A 14,803-nucleotide genomic window follows, 5' to 3' on the forward strand; every position below is an offset into this window, starting at 1 on the left:
TAAAAATGTCAGCATTCCCGTACTCATTAATTCACAAAATCCGTCACATCTCGTCGTAATGAATGATCTTGAAAAACAAAAATATTGTATAGTCGGCACGCGTAGATGGTCCGCCAGCCTAAAATTTCAACTTTTAAACATGTATAGTCCGCTGAATATAGCGTGGAAAATACGCTAATCCGGTTTCCAATTAGTGTCACTTTTCGTTCCTGCACTTGTGTCCAGCTTTTATTAACTTTCCGCAACGTTGTACCGACATGACGACAACGTTAATCCAAAGGACTCATTTCATTATTGCAAACTTCTTTTTTAAGAATTATTCTTGGTCGTTGGTTAAGCACACTTTATATATTATTGATTATAAACTTTGGCAGTGACTCTTTTCGTAAGAAGTAAACACAGAATTCTCAAGGCTACCGTTAATTTCAATCGCCCATTCTTTTTTTTTTATAACTTTATCATATTTGGTTTTGGCGTTCACAGATACGACACAACAAGGCTGACTTTGTCCTACTGGGCCTTTTTGATGGGCAAGCACCCGGACGTTCAAGAGAAGATGAGGACCGAAGTGATGCAGGCTGCTCAGGTGAGACACCACGCATGACATATTCCCGCGAGAACGACGTAACACCATGCGTTATGCGACGACAAAACAAAATTTCGAGAAATTGCGTGAAATAAATTCATCGTCGCACCAATTTGTAATGCGGAGCGCAAGTTCGTCTGCTTCATGCATGGCGGTCACGATGATATCAGAATGCCGAGCTCTTATTGGCTGATTGAAAAAAATAGTGGGTAGACCTCAATGCTAGATACATTGAGGTCTACCCACTATCCTTCCAATCAAAGCGAAGCGGAACTCTTCGTCGTTCTGACGTCATCGTAACCCCTGCTCAAGAAGCAGACGACTTGCTCTCCACAGAAGTTTGTATTTCGGAATAAAATATTGATATGACCAATTTTAGCAGCTTTGTAGCATAAGGTGGGCAATTGAGAACCACCATATGCAACTAAAACGAAGGTTTATATTCATTAATTTCTAATATCTAATATACACCTATGCTTAGTTTAAACTTAAGTCCACACGCAGACGATTTCACGAGCTAATGGGACCAATCAAGTACCGTCAAAAGCGCAAGTCACTGGGCCTTTTTGTTTTGTTCATGATTTGGTTCAACGATGATAGAACAGGTACTGAAACATGACGAGCATCATGATGGTAGGCTTTTGACGCCGACGGATTGGTCCGTTCAGCCAGTAGCGTCGTCTGCGTCGGTACTGAAGACGAAACGAAGTCTTGCTCATTCCAATAATCCCCTTTTGCTCGCTGGAACCATCGTTTGCTGAGCTAGTGGAAGACCGTGCGTGTGCAGTAGTAGTCCGCTTCCACGAAATTTAAGACGTCGCGCGTGCGTCCACACCCCAGTGACTCAGCATTTTTCGCCTGGATAATGAGCGCTGGAAACATTTATAGCTCCAATCTGGTGTTTTGCCATACCTTTTTTATAAAAATTAATATTTTTCTTGCGCTGAGACACGCAGTTTCCCCCGCCCCAGAGAGAGGGAAACTGAACAACATAAAAGCTGGCTACATGTTTCGTCATTTCGCTAAACGCGTTCAAATACGGTTTTTCTAGCAGCGTTGTGCCAAATATTCAACAAAAAAATTCAATTTTTTTGTTGAATTTGTTTCAGAGTATCTGCACTCTGCTCAAGTAAAAGTAGCTTAAATACTACTCTAAATACATTTGAAGATAGATATTAAGTATCTTTTTATTAGTAATAAAAAGATACTTAATATCTATCTTCAAATGTATTTAGAGTAGTATTTAAGCTACTTTTACTTGAGCAGAGTGCAGATACTCTGAAAAAGTAATTGTATTGCAATCGAAGACACTCGGCAAGTAGGTTGCGAGCTGGTAATGTAAGAATAAAAAAGTCACAAGGTGGTGCTCTACTTAAGATGACTTTGCTGAAAATCGCATTCTGCTGTGATCTTTATGAATTTGCTGCAATCGCAGTTTACTTTTAAATAATTCGGGATATAGAAAATAATGGGTAAAGAAAAAAAAAAGAAACTCACGTATGGTAGGCATGGCAACTGGCGTGCTTCAGTTGGGCGACGCTCGGCTAATGACGCATTTCGCAATAAGGTTGTAATATGCCTTGACGCGATTCGGCGGAGTTAAGACATAGTCCGGCATGGCAAATCCCTGACAACCGGACTAAAACTTTGATCAGGCAGCCAGACTTGATGATGAATAAAGGAGCGAACGATAAACGTACACGCTCAAGAGAAACATCGTCCATTCTCCGTTCACCCCTAAGCTGATACACCGCCAGAAGCTACATCCTCGGCGGAACCATCATACGCCTTTTGTTCGCCGCGTCATCACGTTGTCGCTCATAGCCACGTGCAGAGAGCCGGCTCATGCAATAAGAGAGAGGCGGCTCATTGGTCCGGAAGGCACGTAGCTCTCCCCGCACTTTCAGCCTTTGTCGCTGGTCAACAACTAAGAACGTGCACTTTCTTTCGCGAGACAAGGGCGAGGGGGACCAGTTGTACCTTCGAAATGCCAAACAAATATTAGGAAGGCCAAAAGGGAAACACGAGCAACACAAGCTTGTGTCCACGAAACCGAGTTCAATCCCTGGCTCCACCTGGCGGAAAACGTAGTTGGAAGATTCGGAGAATGAAAAAAAAATGAGCAAATTCGTAAGGAGATTAACGAAACCCTTTTGCACGAGCTTGAGAGCAGACGTTAACCCACAATGTGCACACAAGGGGCTTTAGGGAAGCCCAATCTAGGTCACTGCAGCTCAATAAAGCCAGCAGGATCTGGCTTCTTTGGCCGAGGGCTTGTTCGCACTCACATAAAAACGTGCTCGCGCATTTTCAGAAGAAAACCCTTAAACCAGCGTTTCCGAAAATTGTTTCATGTGACAGTATAGAACGTCGGCGTTACAACCTTCCGCTAACGGAACCACTACACCTTCAGGCAAAAGGTGGAAAATCTGGATGACGTCACCAACACTTCGCTACCTCCAAGCGTAAGTTGCAATTCGAAGACAACTTGGAAAAATAAAAAAGCGGACAAGAGGACGCATAAATTGGGTCGTACTTGGGGCAATCTATTCGGTAGTTTGTTTGCATTCGGGGACTGCATTTTTCTCGTGCCTTGTTTCCTGTCCTGTGTTTGATTCCTTGCCTCAGAGTCTGCAATCGGTTCAGTTTTGCCCTGGGGTTAGACGATCCCTAGATCTTTATATCGTACCGGCGACCGATATTTTCGAAGGTTGAAAAATGTATTCGAGATATTGAGTACAAGATAGTGTGAAAGGCAATTAAGATTTGAGTAGAATAATTAAGATACGCACAAGTCTACTTCTTAGGGTGGGTGGTCATCTTATTTCGGGTGGTGTTGAGGCTGGATGACCCTCGGGCCGTGTTCTAAAATTTACTCGATCTTACTCCAGGGTAAGAGTGTTTTACCTTGGCTTTCCAAAACCTACCCGCGTCCACCTTTTTTCATTCTGAGTTGTCACGTGAGACAACCCGCCGGAGTAACTCGGATACAATTGGGTGAGATTTTGAACGCAGGCTTAGTCTTTCAGTGCCTTGGGTGGGCGACACTCTTAGTTAAGCTGGTGCACTTAGGGCAGGGTTTTGTTTGGAAACAGATGACGTCGCGCCGAAACTGAAGACCTTTACATTAAAACCGGTGGGTATATTTTATTTATACTGTATCATGTAATCTTATGCTGTATTATACTATAGTTTACTCTATTATACTGCACTATTTTATACCATACTATAATGAACTGAACTATATTATACCATGTTATACTATGTTATACTATATCACAATATATTGTGCTATACTATGCTAGAATTTACTGTACTACGTTGCTATATCCTTCGTTACTTTACTATACTGCGGTATACTATACAATACACCATACGTGTCAAGACTGGCTTAAACAGTTGAGAAGCACTTTCGAAACCACCGAACCTTAGATGAGACAAACACCGATAACCTCTATTGAAAGGAGCGAAAGAATGCAGGCGAGCTGGTTAGGAAACATCAGCGTTTAGATTAGAGTATAGACCAAGCTTTAGATTATGGGTAGAACGCGAAGTTACACTTAATCACTTTGACAGAGTTCGCGACCATCAGCAACCATTCTGTGGCAACTTCACCCGAACCGTCCGGATCATTGAGCGGGAGTCTGCTAGCGTTCTGGCCAATACCAACTAGAAAAGAATCCCCGTGTTTTTCCCCTTCGAACGTCGTCCCTAGTGGATCAACGCAGCGTAGCCTAGCTTGAGTCATCATCTCCACCATAGCGTCTCGAAGCGTCTCAAAACAAGCGTGATGCTAGCACGCGCTGACGTCAGGACGTACGCGTGTGGCACCTTGCATCGACTCGTATATATAGCCTCAACGTTTTTGCCGATTTTGGTGGGTCAAGGATGCACTACAGACGTCATCACCCGCGGCGGTTTTTAGTCTCACCCCTCAGCACGGCAGCTTTGTGTCTGACCCCCCAGCACGGCGGCCAGAGGTCGGTACTTTAGGTCGCCCTCACTCACCCTCACCCTCACAGCCACACTCACCTCAGCCCCTCACTCACCCTCACCCTCACAGCTACACTCACCTTCAGCCCCTCACTCATCCTCACCCTCAGAGTCACACTCACCTTCAGCCCTTCACTCACCGTCACTGAACCTCACGGCCCTCACGCACTCACCGCCCTCACGGCCCTCACCGCCCTCACGGCCCTCACGCCCCTCACTCACTCATGGCCCTCACGCCACTCACCGCCCTCACGCCACTCACCGCCCTCACGCCACTCACGGCCCTCACGGCCCTCACGCACTCATAGCCCTCACGCCACTCACCGCCCTCACCGCTATCACGGCCCTCACCGCCCTCACGCCACTCACCGCCCTCACGCTACTCACCGCCCTCACGCCACTCACCGCCCTCACGCCCCTCACCGCCCTTGAGTCCCTCACACCCCTCACGCCCCTCACGCACTCATGGCCCTCACGCCACTCAGGCCAGCTTCAGATGGGGCAATTTCGCCCAAAAACTTTACGTCGCAACACCAGCAACACGGGCCGCCCGCGATCACACGCAGCAACCAATTGCTGCAATTTGCCATCGTCATCATAAAATTTTATTTTTCTTGCACTAGTTAGACACAATTACGCGTTATAAACGTGTTTTTATGCATTTAAATCTGGTTAAGAATACTAATGCACCTTTCTGAAACGGTTTATTTCCAAAAAAAAACGATCGATTTCAAACCAGAACCAAGTCTTTCGGTGTCATTATCACCGGCACGAGGTATCACGTGAAATTTTTGCGTCCCTGATTGGATGCAGCCGCTTCAAACGTATTCGAATTGCTCTGAGTTGCTTGCTTATTTCGAGCCGGACCCGATTTCAGCAATTCGTGTCGATCTAGGGAAAGCTAGAGAACAACCCGCCATTAACACCAAAATTGCTGAGAAAGATGCTCGATCTGAAGGGCGCTTTACGCACTCACCGCCCTCACGCACTCATGGCCCTCACACACTTCATTCACTCACCGCCCTCACGACCCTCACAGCCCTCACGCCTCTCATGTCACTGCCCTCACGCCTCTCATGGCCCTCACACCCCTCATGCACTCACCGCCCTCACACCACTCACGCACTCATGGCCCTCACGCCACTCACCGCCCTCACTCCCCTCACGCACTCATGGTCCTCATACCCCTTACCGCCCTCACCGCCCTCATGGCCCTCACGGCCCTCACCGCCCTCACGGCCCTCACGGCCCTCACCGCCCTCACGGCCCTCACGGCCCTCACGGCCCTCACCACCCTCACGGCCCTCACAGCCCTCACAGCCCTCACGGCCCTCACCGCCCTCACGGCCCTCACCGCCCTCACCGCCCTCACGGCCCTCGCGGCCCTCACGGCCCTCACGGCCCTCACCGCCCTCACGGCCCTCACGGCCCTCACCGCCCTCACCGCCCTCACAGCCCTCACAGCTCTCACGGCCCTCACTCACCCTCACACTCATGAATTTTCCTGGTTCAGAAACTCACTCACCCTCACCTCACCTGTGAAGATGAGGGTGAGTGAGGGTGAGTGAGGGCCCTCATGAGTGAGGTTTGCCGAGGTATGACGGCGGCTTTCGGTCTGACCCGTCAGCATGGCGGCTTTTGGTCTGACCTATCAGCACCACGGCGGAACTCCTAAGCCTATAGGCCGTTTTTCTTCTGTAGCATTATTCTGAGACTGAGATAGAAGAGGGGAAAGGGGGACCGGCGTTTTTTTCCTTGCTGGTGCGTTAGAATGGGTGAAAGTTCCGGATGAGAGGGTTCGCCGGTGTTGGGTGTATGCATTGCCCGAACTTCGTTCGCGCTTTCTTTTCTGTTTTAAACTCGCAAACTTAATTAGAGCCACGTGCCTGAATGGCGACAGTCCCCCGGTCGTCGGGAGACCATTGCTCGGACATAGGATGAAGGAATAACAACAGAAAGTGTCGTATACTGCTCGAGGACTTATGTTGCTTGCACGGAATCCGGCGACTGCTGCTTCAATGTCTTTAAGCTCCATCGCTTTCCATATGACCCCGATCTCAGGCTGCAGTGGGTTGCGTCCGTAAACAGAAAAGACATTTCCCCAGCGCCATCCTGTCGATTGTGCTCGGAGCATTTTATGAATGGAGGGCGCACCGATTGCTGTACCGTCGATGAGCATGGGATACGCTCGCAAGGTGCCTGCAAGATTTCTCATGATAGTTGCTGTCTCACCTTGTAACCTTTTGTAACTGAATTTATCTTTAGTATTGATATATTTTATTGGTGACACTCACTTGATTTTATTATCCACACCACTTAGTTGAAGGCTCAATTCCGCCGCCTGGCGTGGTTGGAAATAGTTGAAAAGTTTCTTCTATCGGGTATTCTCAATCGCGATCTCCTGCGCGATACCAGAGAGCCGTGAACCTATGTTGACCGTCACAACGCGACTAAATTCTTGATTGTTTCTTTTTTTTATTAGTACATAATTAAGCTGGAAACAAACCTTCAGTTTCTGTTGCTGAAAGTTGAAACATGCTCATGCATCGATTTCGAACCGTTGAATCATTGATCGACCTGCTCCGGCAATAGGCCCATGTCGACTTTGCTGTTTTCAGTTCTCAACAAAAGGCACACTCGTCGACACGGGATCCTCAAATAAAACGTTTATGAACTCCTTCAAGCCGGAGTGAAATGCCTTTCATCGCTGCCTGCAATATTCTTATTTCGCGCTTTTTGTTCACATTATATTTCATTGTTGTCGACGATACGAAACACTAAAAAACTTCTTGGTGTACTGCATCTAAAACGACAAAAAAAACTTGAAGTGAAATTCAATCGCTGTCATATGATACAATGCTTGTTGTACAAGCTTCCGACTTCTATCGGTGGCTCTTTCAGTGCCGCACTTCTGGCGTCTCCGCACTGGCGGACGCCATATTGCGGAGTAAACAACGTCTCAATGAGTTAAAAAACGCCATCCGCGGCGCACAAGAACACAAGACGTGCCCTATGTCAGATACCCAGCACTTTGGAGCACCCAACTAGCACCCGCAACGCGGGAGCAGCGCCCAGAAGAGCGCTTTCGGCAACGTTTGTAACCACTCAGCATGGCCGCGGTACCTGACGCTCGCTAGATGGCGAGGGCAGCTCACTCCGGCTTGAAGGCGTTTATAAACTTTTTATTTGAGGATCCCGCGTCGACGAGTGTGCATTATGTCGAGAACTGAAAACAGCAAAACCAGAGATGAGCCTACACTCTAAAAAAAGCCCCTGCGTCTGCTTTTTCGCACAACACTCGGAGCGCCAATCAGCGGAATTTACGAAGGGAGCTCAGCGAGTGACGATGCCGAAGCATATGTCTAGACCAAAAAACGCAGTCTCAGTTGTGACATTTGGCAACGCAAAACGTCACACTTGCATTGCTTAAAGTCACCACTCAGACTGCGTTTTTTGGTCTAAACATTTGTTTCGGCATCGTCATTCGCTGAGCTGCCTCCCTAAGTTGCGGTGATTGGCTCTCTGAGTGTTGTGCAAAACCGTGAACGCACTTTCTTTTTTTTTTCTTAAGAGTATTGTTGGAGCGGGTCGATCAATGATTCAAGAATCTGAAACCGATGTTTGCGCATGTTTTAACTTTCAGTAACAGAAACTGAAGGCTTCCTTCCAGCTACATTATGAACTAATTTTGAAAATAAGAAGAAACTAGTCGCGTTGTGACAGTCTACACAGATGGGCGGCTCTCTGGTATCGCGCTGGAGATCGAGATTTAGGAAAACAGATAAAATTAACTTTTTGACAATTTCCAGACACATCCGGCGCATATGGGCCTTTAGCTAAGTGTTTTAGACGATAAAATTGAGTCAGTGTCACCAGTTCAAATATTACAATATTAAGATAAATTTAGTTACAAAACGTTACATGCTTAAGCAGCAATTGTCACGAAAACTCTTGCACGCACCTTGTGAACGTACCCAATGCTCATCGGCGGCGCAGCGTTCGGTGCGCGCTCCATTCACAAAATATTCCGAGCACAGCCGAAAGAATGGCTTTGATAAAAAGACTTTTCGATTTTCCGATTGCAAACCGCTGCAGCCGGAGATCGGGGTCATGTGGAAAGCGATGAAGCTTAAAGACATTGCAGCTGCAGTTGCTGGATTCCGTGCAAGCTATACATAGATCCTCAGACAGTATTCGACGCATTCTGTCCTTATTCGCGCACCCTATATAACCGAGCAATGCTGTCCCGATGACCGGGGGGACTCTCGCCATCCAAGCCCGTGGCTCTAACTAATTAAGTTTCGGAGTTTTAAACAGAAAAGAAAGCGCGAACGAAATTCGGGCAATGCATACACCCAACACCGGCGAAGCCTTTCACCCGGAACTTTCCCTCCTTCTAACGCTCCAGCAAGCGGGAATGCGCAACGCATCCTAGAAGAGAAGGCCGTAGCGGTCCGGGTGGTTACGTCACAATGTCGGAGACGGAAGTCCATAGCGCAACTACGTGAAAAACATGTTCTGGCATCGACGTAAAAAAAAAAAAAAACGCTTCTTATCGAGCGGCGCGGGGTGTTCGTGAGCGTTTATCTGACATTAACATATGTTTTAAAAGTGCAGTATTGTACAATTTATTATATATATATATATATATATATATATATATATATAATATAAACATAGTACATACACAACGCGCTACCAAGATTAAAAGTACCAATTTTATATTTATGATTATCCCCGTAACCGCGTGACTACGTGCAATCCCGCAGATCCCCACACTTTTCGAATGAACCGGTCCGCTTCGACGTTTTCTTCCCTCGTACGGGCTCCGATTCTGGTAAATTTACATTGTGTGTGAGCTGCCGACTGTCTGAAAAAGAACGCTGAGACTTTCAGAAGGGAAGGGAACCGAAAAAAAAAAAAATCCAGTCATCGCCGCAGGAAGCGCACGCGAGCAAGAGATGGATCGACGACGTTAAGCCTCCCACACTGCTGCCGCCACTCTTGTTTGTATGTGTGTGTGTGGTTCTTTTGATCTTTCCCGTCTTTTCTTGGTCGTCACCGCAGTGTCGGGTAGTTTTTTTGTGTTCGCTTGATACTACGGCATTTACTTGGATTCGCGGAACAAGCCCTTCTACGGTTTGAGTGACATGTGTGGCAACTAGCCAACGATGACACTGGTCTATAATCGATAGACCTCTGTTTCGACAGAGAGAGACTTTAAGTTCGTGTTCAAATGTTTTCGTCACGGATATTGGGGGACGTATGGATACGATCGACAGGTGAGAAACAACTTATTTACCGGCTTTCTTGGTCATGTGGGACGCAAGTAAAATTCTGCAGTCGGGGTTTTTTTTTTTTTTCGTGATAGAATAGCGTCTAGTTTGTCATTATCCGTGTGCAGTTGCGTCGACATTTGTAAATATGCGTGGTAATCTAGTTTTCACTGGAAGGTGAATAACAAGTTTCTGTGATTATAGAAAGTGCGTTGTTTGTGGTTATGTGTTTCTTTATACTAATGTTATGTTATTGCCTTTACCACCTTTATACTAGACTCTTAACTGTATTAAGGTAATAGTATTATTGCATACAAAATAAAATATTTTGTTTTAATGCAGCTCGAGCCCATAGGTAGAAGTAAATTAGTTGACTGTAAATAGTTAGTTTAGTACCCCTGCCACACGGAAAGGTTAATATATTTTCATTAAATGGTATGGGACTTAATCAGCTCGTGGTCTTGAGTGATTATACGAGCGTCGCAAGCTCTTGGAAGTTGGCGCCTGTCCGTGTCGTACGTGTCTCTTTTTTCGCCCTGTTTGTTCGCGCCTTTTAACCTTTTAATCGATATGAACCAACTAGCCCCAACAAAAGTTTTGTCGCAAGCTGATTTGTCGACCCCTTAATGTCATTCGATCGAAATTACATTACTTCTGCCATGTGGCCGGGGTATGATGCAAGCATTCAGTGACTGCACGCGATAACATCGCTTACATAATCGAAAGTGGCACTTGTCTAGCCGTGTCCGCGTTGACTACGTCTACCTGATTTTTACCTGTGATCTGTTTTGTTGTGTCCAATCACTGCGTGTCTCGCCATTTTGTTGAACTATTTCTGTGTAAAATATGCATTCCTACAGCAATAATTGCGTGACTCAATGTTTTCTCTTATACACCGACCTCGTACCATTTCATACCGATTATTTAGCGGCGTAATATTTTGCCCGTGTAATAAAGTGTTTCTTAGACCCGCTGCTACGTGCAACTTTCATTTTAGCTAATGAGACGCGCCTATGTGACTAAAAGCGCGTTACGAAGGTCGATCCACGCGCGATGCCTTCGCTTCGACACGCGCCCCCGATGGCCTTCCTTCGCGACGTCACGAGGAGAGCGCTACGCCCTTCTCTTTTAGGAGGTGTTAGAATGCGCCGCCGTTTCCTCTCTTCTCTCTCGCCTTCTTTCAGTAAAACGATCTATACCGCGCGTCGTTACCCTATAACCTTTCAGGACAGAGACAGTGCGTAACAAATGACAGATCAGGTGGAGCCCCTCAGAGGTCAAACGCCCCACACCGGTGCACGCTTCCCGAACAGCGGGTTTTAACGTCAGGCGGCAGATTCCCGGCTTCCATAATGCTCCGTTTCCCTTCACGGTTTACTGTCGCAGCTGCTATCGATGCATCGCGGCCAGTCCCATGCCATGAGAGCGTCACGTGACCTGTGGGAGGGGGCTCAGGGACGCGTGAAGTTGGTGGTCACGTGTACGGACCCAGCGCTGGGTTGGCTGAGATGGCTCGTTGCGTCCGCAGTTGGCCATCATGAGGACAAACGGGGTAGGGAAAGTGGGCTCGTAGTACGGAGTTTTCTCGCTCGAGAATGAGTGCATGCAACCACACGGAAAAGTTTCTCGGAAAATGCGGGACCATTAATAATCTTGCGAAAGCCTGGTTTTGTTGACATATATATATATATATATAGAAATAGAGGCGATACAAAGCAAGGAAGAGAAAAAGAAAGAGGGAGCACTGCTCTACGGGAATCCACCTTCGGGGTAGTTTTATTTTTAATTTAGTTGCAGACTTATTCCACTGTTTTTTTTTATTATTTTATTATATATTTGTATTATAGCTAGGAGCAGAAAGTACACTGCTAAAAAAAACAAGGAAAATCACCCAGTGACTTTTTTCGTATTTTAAAATAAAAACAACAGCCCTAAACTCGACAACTGACAAAAAGGTAAAAAGTACACACACAAGAGGCTGACCGTAACAGCGCTGTTTTGCAATTCGTTCAAAACATGTTCCAACTGGCTCAACTTAATGCATTGCTCCAGTTCTTTTTATGTGCATATAACATAGAGGTTTCTTCTATTATTTACTGGAGCATTCAGAAAACAGAAGAGGATGACCGAAGAAATGCCGTCTTTCTAATGATATATTTATTTTTCGGTCTTAGAACAGAGAGGACACAGAACAGAGTAAACCATATAAAACGAAAAATGATGCTCCGCAAATCGCTTACGACGAAACGAATTCCCCTTATGTCAAGTCACTGCCACGACTATAAACCCATTTCAAACTTCTTTTTTAACAAAAAAGCGGTGTATCTTGTAAGAGACGCCGAAGGGGTAGGAGCCGGGACGTCTTGCTGCATCTGTCTGCGTACTTCCCTTCTTTTTTTGTCGGCTTTCGTTTTTGCGTTTTTCTTGTTTCTGTTTGACAAGGTCTCAGAAACTGTCCCGAGCTTCTCCTATCCTTCCTTTCACTGTAACTTGGCAAAGACCGAACGCTACGGTCCCTCGAGCCAATCAGAGGGACGGACACGAAGCACGTGACAGCCGTTACACAAGGGTATAGGCCCAAGAGCGCAACCCAAACGGTTGGAGAAGAGGAGAGAGGAAGGCGGAACATTCCTCTTTCTCGTGCATCCTTTCGTGTGTTCCAGACGTCACTTTTCTCCCCATCGGAGATTAGCCTCCCACGCAATATTTGTTCAAAGGTGACTTTTGCCTCTCCCGTCCGTGGTTTTGGCACCAATGCGTGCACAGCTGTAGTGAGATAGAATGTAGTCACGAGTCCGATTCCAACGCGCTGCTTGGCTCAGTGGAACTGTAGTCTTTGCTGTTTGCCAAGATGTATGGAGACTTATAAGAAAGCTTAGAAATATAGAAAGAGCGGTCTCATTGGGTCCACGAGATTGAGATGTTTCGTAGTCTTGGTCTAATACTTCGGAACAAGCCTTACTAACCGTCCATAAAGACAAACATATATATATAAACACGTTTTTTGTTGTTTTTCCCTGGACACTATTGCGTTTTGTAACCTAAACGCTTCAAACGAAGAGAGATCATGTTTGATATTCCTATTCCGACCTTTCAGCTCTTTCATACACAACATGCTTTACGAAAGGCTTCGTAGGAAGAGGCGATGTATAAGCCTTAGGTCGCCCTTTTATCCCTTCGCGTTTTTAGAGGAGTTTCGTAGTAAAAATAAATGAAACGTCAACCATACGCTGCCGTCCTTTGAAAGATCCCTTTCGAAAAAAAGGAATCTTTCAAACTCGGGGCCCCTATGATCAAACACAAAAGACGCTGATGTCTGGAAAATCGAAGAGTATATGTCTCAATTTCAAAGCGGTTCGTTTTGAAATAAGAGTTTCGTGCCTAATTATACTTCGCGAAATAGGTCGCTGGTCACAATTCGCATTTATAAAAACCTAAACCTGAGGAGTACATAGAGAAGGGGCTGGTCGGCAGCGTATTTTTTTATAGTTCCTGTCGTTCAACTCACCTGAGCTTTTCTATACCTCTCTTAGAGTTGAAAAAAGGACCCTGTTTAGAGCCTGAAGAAGTTGAAAACGGACGTTATTTATTTTTCTCGGCAATGTCAAATCATCTTTTTTTGTTCCTCTGTTTGCTTGCTTGCTTGCATGCTTGCTTGCTTGCTTGATTGATTGATTATTTTTAGCCGCGCAAATAACTGTATTTATGCTTTCCGCACTCTTCACGCTTATGAAGGAGAACCAAACGTGAAGCTTAATTTAAAGTGCTTTATTTCGCAACGAATATAGTTAAAAAGAAAGAAACAGCATGTAAAGCATTGCAGAGACTAAGTAAGCGGCAAACAGGAGAGCTGGCTTAAGGTTAAAGCTTCAAATTTACAACTTTTTTACTAATTAAGGCATGCTGCGTCCGGTCCTTTTCATTTGTCCGTCATCTCCGGTTTTAAGTTCGTGATAAAAAGGAACAGGCGTCCTTTCCAATCTTACAGGTCGTCCGCACTAGGAATCGTCCAGCATTATTACTTTAGAGGGAAATTAAGGCAGAAGTATTTCGATTTCATATACAATGAACGAAAAGAAAATTATAAATTATATTTCGGCCAAGATAAATAATGTAGCCCTAAGGCTAGACGTACAGCCACTTACGGGGGTGAGGTTGAGGCCGCACGCAGACTACCCCCTAAACCAGGCATAGTACCTGTTGTCATTGTAATGTTTTCAAAGCAAGCCACCCGTAATCTCTGGCTGAACAACAGAACAACAATTAATCGATTGGGGGCAGTTCACTTGCTTGAGAATGTGACAAAAAAAAACAGTGCTCTACTCTGGTCGACAGAGGCGTGGGCAAATTAAGAGTCTTATCAGTTTTTGTGAAATGCAAATGGAAACATTCTCGTCAGACGTAAAGTAAGCGACCGTGCGGTTGTGATAAAATCTGCAGATGAATTAGACAAAATGCGTTAGATGCCTCAAACTTCCGAGTGTAAGACCGCACTCTTACTCGACGCTTGCATCCCATAGTTCGGTTGCATGTACAAGCGAAATGTTGCCCTGCATTGCCACCAGCCGCGCTACCAAGCGTACGACCGAGTCGCACCTTGTTCATAGCCGTGGGGCTATACAACGACAGGCGGCACTGACTTCACGCTGCTACGGTAACGCTGCCGTCGGCGAAGCGCGTATGGCGACGCGCGTATGGCGATGCGCGTGTGGGGACGCGCGTGTGGGGACACGCGTGTGGTGACGCGCGTGTGGTGACGCGCGTGTGGTGACGCGCGTGTGGTGACGCGCGTGTGGTGACGCGCGTGTGGTGACGCGCGTGTGGTGACGCGCGTGTGTCGCGACGCGTGTGTAGCGACGATTCTCTTTAGGCGAACCTGGTTTCTGCGCACGTGCAGTGCTGGTGTGGGCGACCGCCCACTTGTTTGTAAACAGCGCGTTATTTTAGA

At 46.3% G+C, this 14,803-nt stretch overlaps 1 protein-coding gene across 1 annotated transcript in view; it reads left to right on the forward strand.

Moving 5' to 3' along the window:
* The first annotated feature begins 513 nt into the window (after positions 1 to 513).
* LOC8024796 (probable cytochrome P450 6a19) overlaps positions 514 to 14,803 on the forward strand; it is a 37,192-nt gene continuing 22,902 nt past the window's right edge. Inside the window, exon 1 of the mRNA XM_029995807.4 lies at positions 514 to 586. Within this exon, the coding sequence (XP_029851667.4) occupies positions 527 to 586 (60 nt within the window). The 5' untranslated portion in view covers positions 514 to 526. The remainder of the gene's footprint in view (positions 587 to 14,803) is intronic.

The sequence above is a fragment of the Ixodes scapularis genome, unplaced genomic scaffold (genome assembly GCF_016920785.2).
Source record: "Ixodes scapularis isolate PalLabHiFi unplaced genomic scaffold, ASM1692078v2 PGA_scaffold6__148_contigs__length_123643588, whole genome shotgun sequence".
NCBI classification, from domain to species: domain Eukaryota; kingdom Metazoa; phylum Arthropoda; class Arachnida; order Ixodida; family Ixodidae; genus Ixodes; species Ixodes scapularis.